At 43.4% G+C, this 8,769-nt stretch overlaps 1 protein-coding gene across 3 annotated transcripts in view; it reads right to left on the minus strand.

Annotated features, from left to right (window-relative positions):
- Positions 1-2,146: 2,146 nt before the first annotated feature.
- The window catches only part of LOC139371029 (disco-interacting protein 2 homolog B-A-like), an 89,915-nt gene continuing 83,292 nt past the window's right edge, over positions 2,147-8,769 (minus strand). For all 3 annotated transcript variants that reach the window (XM_071111058.1, XM_071111057.1, XM_071111056.1), the window contains 9 exons: positions 8,441-8,571; positions 8,181-8,349; positions 7,934-8,104; positions 7,474-7,535; positions 7,319-7,376; positions 7,125-7,199; positions 6,755-6,929; positions 6,448-6,571; positions 2,147-6,266 (listed from right to left, as the gene is read on the minus strand). In XM_071111058.1, coding sequence (XP_070967159.1) covers positions 6,014-6,266; positions 6,448-6,571; positions 6,755-6,929; positions 7,125-7,199; positions 7,319-7,376; positions 7,474-7,535; positions 7,934-8,104; positions 8,181-8,349; positions 8,441-8,571 — 1,218 coding nt within the window. In that variant the 3' untranslated portion in view covers positions 2,147-6,013. The remainder of the gene's footprint in view (positions 6,267-6,447; positions 6,572-6,754; positions 6,930-7,124; positions 7,200-7,318; positions 7,377-7,473; positions 7,536-7,933; positions 8,105-8,180; positions 8,350-8,440; positions 8,572-8,769) is intronic.

An 8,769-nucleotide genomic window follows, 5' to 3' on the forward strand; every position in this document is an offset into this window, starting at 1 on the left:
TTCTGGCTAGTCTATGCTACTTCCAGACACAATACCTGGTTAGACTGTCAAGTCATCTAGAAGGGAGAGTGACTGACTAACTGTGTAATGTTTTGGCCGAGTGAAAGCAAAAAACGCCTCCCACGTTTGAACATACACAAGAGACACCCACATCAAAGCAAGCCTCCAAATCTTGTTCTCAGTCACATTTCCTAATGATGAGAATTGAAACCGAGGCTAAATCAGGAAGATCAGCCCCGCCTTTAATTGAGATTATTAACCAAATAATTGATATACACAGCATACCAAGAGTGCATACACAAAATATTAATTGAACAACTCAGATAAAGAGATATGTGCAGTGCTATATGTACAATACCACACGTCAAATTGAAGTCCTCTTTGTGTAAATTTATTACAAAATGTATAAGCAACATGAATTTCCCCCTGGCTGTGTAAACATTGGGGTTAAACTGCACGGCCATTGATTGCATAGTGTCAAAAAGTATTTTGGAGAGAGCAGAGAGAAGAGGAAGCCCTTATTGACCTCCCAGTGGTAGATTAATTGCAGTTAGTAGTAATGACAAGCAACTCCTGGGACAAACATACACAACATGGGGAGAATTATTCACTCGGTTGTCAGAGTAGCCAACTATTGTTCCCTGAAATGTCTCCCCCCCCAAAAAAAACTATCCCTTTTGTGCTTGAATCTGATGCCGATGTGTGCTTGGTCTCTGTGTCATGCAGACAGACATTCCATGGTGAACTTGGAACTTTAATTAAAATGTAGAATATGGCGCTATAACTTGTCACTGCTATAGTTTTTCGGAATTGATAGGGTTAAATCATACGGTAAACTTCTCATCGCTCTAAACATTGTGATTGAACAGCATAAGGGGGGCAATTATTTAACTCACACACATCTCTGGTCCAGAACCTTCCCATAATGTTCTTATTCATATTTTACAACAAAATTGAATGCAAACCTTTAAGCTGTAGTGTTGAACATGACTGAATGTTACATATAGACAAACCCCATTCACACATTTAAGATGGAGGGGGATTGAAAATAACAAAACAACAAACTATTTACGCATAGACATGTTAGACAATAATAATGAATAGTTCATCATGGACTCCTACACCACTGCAAGGAGATAACATGTTATTTTGAGGATCACTAGAACCTTACAGACAGGAAGGAGCATACAATATAATAATTACGTGAAAACTTCTAAAGGTTACAGTAAATTATAAACTTTTCTCCCCGAGTGCTAAACATTGTATGTGGAGAGGAGAGGAACATAATAAAACCTAAACAGGTGGATGTTGTTCTCCGGTTTCAATAAAATACTACCTTATTGATTCCAACAATACGATTGGCTCAGGTGTGCAATTTAAGTTTACAGGGGAAAATAAAAACAGGATCCAGTGATTTAAAGTAGAATATGATTACATTTTCAAACCTGACCACCATGATAGTGGCCAATGTATAATTACATTATATACGACAGTCCTACTTTTGCAAATTGGGGCCCTGAAAGTCCTTTTCATATGCAAAATGTTGCATTGCCAAATTCTCTCACTCACATTCTTCAATCACTCAGCTTTGGACACTCACTGAAAAGTACACTCCATCTAATCAAATTGATCAGTGGTTCATACAAAAAATAAGAGCTTTCTTTACTATGCCACAAAACAGTCATTAAAAATGTTTCATCGTTCTCCCCAAGCTCATAACATCAAACCAATCTCTGGTTGGGCCCAGGAGTTATGGCTGACTGTACAAATCCCTGACAACCTTATTCATGGTGGCGTGGTTTTCAAGGTCCTTCGAGCTTGATGTGACTTGACCAGGGAAAACTCCTGGCACTATTAGCTGGTTCCTTTCTGCTAACCCCTAGTGAACTTGGATTCCTCAAAAATGATTCCTCACAATTAATATGCTCCTTGAACATGATGAATGTGCATAATTAGATAATCAAAAATAGACACGTGCAAGATCAGTGTTAAGATCTTGAATTCACTAGTCTTTACCATTACATAAAAAAAAAAATCTTATGTACAATAATCTTTCGCCACCATCTGTTCACAACTAGGTTAGCTTTCCAGAAAACTATCAGGTGAGAGAGATAAATATATATATATATATATATATATATATATATTTTTTTACATTTATACATACAATTTTAAAATAATATCTATACAGTGAAATACAGTATATCTAAAATACAGAGTCCTTGATGGGTACAGTACAGTAAATGGCCTCCATGTTCTACTCCAAACATCCCCTTTGGATATCAAATCAGGATTATCACTCCAATAACACAAAGTTATGAAATGGAAGAACAGCAATGGACAAAAACAAAACATGTATGGGCAAAGTTTTATAAGGCAAGAAGTAATCTTAATTCAAGAAAGTTGAGAATGTGTTCCATTTCTTATTTAGCCTTTTCAAGCAATAAACCTGTGATGCAAGTACAGCCAATGATGACTGACTGACGGAATTTCCTCTACTGCTTCTGATTGGTCTATCTAATGTGTGTTCATTAGTGTTATAACATGCCTTTACACATCCTTCATAAACCCCTGCCTCAAAGTGCACAGATACGTCACTGCAGGGTGAAGCAAGCACAAGCATTTAGAATAAGTTAAAGATAATTAAAAAAAACAAGGACTGGGTAAGACCTGGAAAGCTTGGGGAGGAAAGCCAGCAAGAATGGAGTAAGATGAATGTCTTTAGTACATACTGTATCACTCAACCCCAGGAAATTATGTCCCCAGAGACAGGAAGTCCTCATCTATTTGGCCCCTCGCAATACCTTCCAGATGATTAGATCTTGGAGGAGTGGGGAGAGAGGTAAGATTGACTTCAGCACCTTAATACTCCCTGACACTGTGCAAATAGAGGGCCAGTCAGGCTGTTGAGGTGTTGTGTGATTGGGCAAGAGGGCCGTAGATGGTGTGGCAAGAGTAGAGTTCTCTTCCCTTCCAGTTGAAAGCTGTGTTTGGTGTAGACACTGACTCTGTCCGGGTGGATATATATAAATATAACACTAAATAAATATATATCTCATTCCTAAATCATGGGCATTAATATGGAGTTGGTCCCCCCTTTGCTGCAATAACAGCCTTCACTCTTCTGGGAAGGCTTTCCACTAGATGTTGGAACATTGCTGCGGGGACTTGCTTCCATTCAACCACAAGAACATTTGTGAGGTCAGGCACTGATGTTGGACGATTAGGCCTGGCTCACAGTCGGGGTTCCAATTTATCCCAAAGGTGTTCAATGGGGTTGAGGTCAGGGCTCTGTGCAGGCCAGTCAAGTTCTTCCACACCAATCTCCACAAACCATTTCTGTATGGACCTCGCCTTTGTGCACAGGGGTATTGTCATGCTGAAACAGGAAAGGGTCTTCCCCAAACTGTTACCACAACGTTGGAAGCATAGAATCATCTAGAATGTTATTGTATGATGTAGCGTTAAGATTTATCTTCCCTGAAACTAAGGGGCCGAGCCCGAACCATGAACAACAGCCCCAAACCATTATTCCTCCACCAAACTCTTCAGTTGGCACTATGCATTGGGGCAGCTTGCGTTCTCCTGGCATTTGCCAAACCCAGAATCGTCCGTCGGACTGGCAGATGGTGAAGTGTGATTCATCACTCCAGAGAACGAGTTTCCACTGCTCTAGACTCCAATGGAGGTGAGCTTTACACCACTCCAGCCACCGCTTGGCATTGCGCATGGTGATCTTAGGCTTGTGTGCGGCTGCTCGGCCATGGAAACCTATTTCATGAAGCTCCGGACGAACAGTTCTTGTTCCAATGTTACTTCCAGAGACAGTTTGGAACTCTATAGTGAGTGTTGCAAACAACGACAGGCAATGTTTATGCGCTACGCGTTTCAGCAGTCCCGTTCTGTGAGCTTGTGTGGCCAACCACTTGCAGCTGAGCCGTTGTTGCTCCTAGACGTTTCCAATTCACAATAACAGCACGTACTGTTGACGAATGTGACGAACTGACTTGTTGGAAAGGTGGCATCCTCTGACGGTCCCATGTTGAAAGTCACTGAGCTTTTCAGTAAGGCCATTCTACTGCCAATGTTTCTCTATGGAGATTGCTTGGCTGTGTGCTCGATTTTATACACCTGTCAGCAACGGGTTTGGCTGAAATAGCTGAATCCACTAATTTGAAGGGGTGTCCACATACTTTTGTGTGTGTGTATGTGTATATACAGTGCCAGATAAAGGATTGGAGACACCTACTCATTCAAGGGTTTGTCTTTATTTTTACTATTGTCTACATTGTAGAATACAAACTATGAAATAACACATGGAATCATGTAGTAACCAAAAAAAGTGTTAAACAAATAAAATTATATTTTGTATTTGAGATTCTTCAAAGTAGCCACCCTTTGCCTTGATGACAACTTTGCACACTCATGGCATTCTCTCAACCAGCTTCACCTGGAATGCTTTTCCAACAGTCTTGAAGGAGTTCCCACATATGCTGAGCACTTGTTGGCTGCGTTTCCTTCCCTCTGCAGTCCAACTCATCCCAAACTATCTCAATTGGGTTGATGTCGGGTGATTGTGGAGGCCAGGTCATCTGATGCAGAACTCAATCACTCTCCTTCTTGGTCAAATAGCCTTTGCACAGCCTGGAGGTGTGTTGGGTCATTGTCCTGTTGAAAAACAAATGATAGTGCCACTAAGCTCAAACCAGATGGGATGACTTATCGCTGCAGAATGCTGTGGTAGCCATGCTGGTTAAGTGTGCTTTGAATTGTAAATAAATCACAGACAGTGTCAACAGCAAAGCACCCCCACACCATTACACCTCCTCCATAGTTCACAGTGGGAACCACGCATGCGGAGATCCTCCGTTCACCTACGTGAACCTGCGTCTCACAAAGACATGCCGGTTGGAACCAAAAATCTCCAAGCACACATTTCCACCGGTCTAATGTCCTTTGCTTGTGTTTCTTGGCCCAATCAAGTCTCTTCTTCTTATTGGTGTCCTTTAGTAGTGGTTTCTTTGCAGCAATTCGACCATGACGTCCTGATTCACCCAGTCTCCAGTTGATGTTGATATGTGTCTGTTACTTGAACTCTGTGAACCATTTATTTGTGCTGAAATCAGAGGTGCAATTAACTCTATTGAACTTATCCTCTGCAGCAGAGGTAACTCTGGGTCTTCCTTTCCTGTGGCGGTTACTCATGAGAGCCAGTTTCATCATAACGCTTGACGTTTTTTGCGACTGCACAATTTTCCGTATTGACTGACCTTTATGTCTTAAAGTAATGATGGAATGTCATTTGTCTTTGCTTATTTGAGCTCTTCTTGCCATAATATGTACTTGGTCTTTTACAAATAGAGCCGTCTTCTTAATACCATCCCTACCTTGTCACAACACAACTGACTGGCTGAAATGCACTATTAAGGAAAGAAATTCCACAAATTAACAAGGCACACCTGTTAATTGAAATGCATTCCAAGTGACTACCTCATGAAGCTGGTTGAGATAATGCCAGGAGTGTGCAAAGCTGTCATGAAGGCAAAGGGTGGCTACTTTGAAGAATCTCAAATCTCAAATATATTTTTGGTTTGTTTAACACTTTTTGGGTTACTACATGATTCCATATGTGTTATTTCATAGTTTTGATGTCTTCACTATTATTCTACAATGTATAAAATTGTAAAAAGTAGGTGTGTCCAAACTTTTGACTGGTACTGTATATATACACCATTTTATACAGTGTACATCTCAAAACACAACAGTGCCTCTTGAAATCCAACAGACCTGGAATGCAAAAGACCTAAGATTTGAACCACATGCACCCCAAAAAGGGCTGTGTCAATACAGTGCGATAAAGTGCAGCCAACCCCCTCCTACTGCCCATTGTGGTACCATGCATTTTCTGTCTATGGAGCAGGTTGGTCCAAACTACTTTCTTCCCAACCCCCACTCCAACAGCCGGAATCTTTTCCACCATACGATGATCTGCCCAGCCCATCCACATGGCCTCTCACATATTATATGCCACGTAGATGGGGTCCAGTTGGTCAGCCAGGAAGGAGTCCCGGAGGTGCATGCGCTGTTTCTCTCCCCTGGAGTTGATGGGTATGACCCCTGGGTCCACGATGACCACCACGCCCACGATAAGATGGTGCTCCTCTAGCACCACATTGGTGACCAGGGGCACCAGGTCCAGGGCATCCTGCTCTGAGCCACACAGCTCAGCCACCACCACCAGTAGGTTGGTCCACGTGAACACCGCACTGCATGGGACACATATGAAAAAGGGGTTATATTAAAATCAAATGTCAGACAGATGCAGTACACTCGTGCGCACGTACACACACAAACACTAAGAAATCTCTTCATCTCCCTCCAATTATGAAAACAGATAAACCAATTGGACAATAAGTAAGGTTTCCTGGGACCCTCCAGTGTTCTGACCTCTCTGCGATGCTGCGGTGAGCCCGGGACACAGATGTCTCAATGTCGATGGGGTGGTAGCGCAGTCCCCTAAGCTCCAGAGTCTCATCCAGGGAACCCACCACAAACAGGGCGTCATGACGATCTGACCACAGAGAGGAAATATGTTGAATACTGGGAATGTTGGGATAGTTCATTTAGCCCTAATCAGATCCCTAGTATGTCTCCCTTTTCATGTTAGCCATTAGTGTTAGCCTCCATAGCCCTCCCCTTTTATATTAGCCATTAGCGTTAGCTTCCATATCCCTGACAGTGCCCAGCCACTCACGCCCAGCGGCATCCAGTAGTTCAGTCCTCTTGACGAAGCCCAGGTAGCCAGTCCTGGCCCACAGGGTCGTGGGGTCTCCAAAGCTCAGCTTGGTGTTAAAGTGGTCGGCCTGCAGGCTCTCCTCTCCATAGATGGTATAGTAGCCACTGGCACTGTGAGGGCTGTTGATCCAGATCTGACAGAGACAGAGAGCAGAGTAGGGGACAATGTACAGTTAAGGATGGAATAGGAGAGTAATATATGAGGAGAATTGTTGGTTATTGACAGGGATATGCGTTTTTCCTAATTATACCCTTCTTATTGCCCATCCTTTTATCAATGCCACATGTTGACATTTTCAATCTAATATTAGTATTCTCTCTCCCCTCACCTCCCCTAGATGAGAATCTCCTAGAGGTCCTCTGGTCTCTGGGTTCACAATGATCACCTTGACTCCTGGTAAGATCTAGAGAAAGTGATAGAGTAGAGAGACTGATGGTGAACAACAAACTCCCACAACAACTCATCCTGTATCTGAATACAAAATCAAAATTAATGTGTGTAGATCTATCAGGGGAGACTTACTTTTCCAGACTCCATCAAAGGGAGACTCTGAGGGGCCCCTCTCTCCACCAGCCTCACCCTGAGACAGAAAGTGAAAGCACATTGTGATGGTGAACTCAATATTGTAAAAAAAAAAATATCCTCAGCGTCAAAGCTGCTCACACATATGTTCTCACCTGTCATGGCGGAGGGACTTCATGTCCACATACACAGTGGAGGGGTCCGGTCCAGTGGTTCCCTGAGAAACACACAGAAAACTTGACTGAAAACTCGGATACACATCCACTGTACATGGATCAGTCCTTGAGGAGACATACAGTGAGGTCCTGCTGTACTAACTGACCTGGCAGACAACCCTTAGAGTCCTCTATTTACATGTGACTCTTCTAGTATGTATAGTTAACAGAAGGCTTTAGCCTCCAGTTCAGGGAGACACTGGTTAGCGCATCAAACAACATGAGTCAAGATTCAGCCACAAATCATAGGAACATTGGACATGGCCGTCAAAACATTCATGTTTTCCTTTAGCCATTAATAAAAGTCTATCTTTCCAAACAAGTGAGTTATGCTTCCATCTTATAAAATTCCCTGTTGCCTAGTAACTCCTCACAGAACTGATTCTAGCTGGTTGAATACCTGCATGCAAATGGCCAGGTTGACCCTGGATCCAAAGGCTGTGCTGACAGCGCGGGGGGAGAGGCCCAGGTCCTTAAACAGCTTGGAGAATGACATGGTTAGGGCCAGACGAGGACGCTCCTCTGCTATCACCACACAGCTCCTCACACATGACAGATTCAGCCCCCGCGCCTGGAGGGAAAGAGAGAAAGAGAGTTAGCGTGTGCTTGTGCGTGTGCGTGTGTGTGTGTATATGTATTGTACTCACTTTGAGTATCTCTGTCTGCGTGCCTATCCCCTTGGTGCAGAGCTCCATGACAGAGTAGGAGCAGAAGGTGTCTCTGATGCGGTACTGGCTCAGGGTGCTCAGCCACAGGGGCAGACAGCTCTCCAACTCCATAGGAGGGATTAGGATGGACTGGTGGCCCGAGTACACACTACACACAGGAAACAAGAGAAGGTGTGTGTTCAGTATGTGTGTAAGCGAGAGAGGTAAAGATACCCTGTGTGTGTGTGTGTATGTGTTACCTTGCGAGGCACCACAGTACGAAGCCCAAGCCACAGTAAGGGTCCAGGCAGATGGCTATTTGGCGTGAGGAGTAGAGCTCACACTGTAGCTTGATGGAGCGACACAGAGCACTGACTGCTGAATGGGAGATCTGATGGCCAGAGACACACAGCCAATCACACACACATCACAATGAAACAACCAATAAGAGAAGCAGAATCAACTACTAAAGCCATGGTTATGGCTACCGCCATTGGCCCACTGTAAAGCAGATGAGCAAAATGGGCCGTTGGCTACTGACTTTGCCGATGGTAGGCTGCTTATGGGCTACCATAGGTTTACAAACTAT

The sequence above is a fragment of the Oncorhynchus clarkii genome, chromosome 17 (genome assembly GCF_045791955.1).
Source record: "Oncorhynchus clarkii lewisi isolate Uvic-CL-2024 chromosome 17, UVic_Ocla_1.0, whole genome shotgun sequence".
Classification (NCBI taxonomy): Eukaryota; Metazoa; Chordata; class Actinopteri; order Salmoniformes; family Salmonidae; genus Oncorhynchus; species Oncorhynchus clarkii.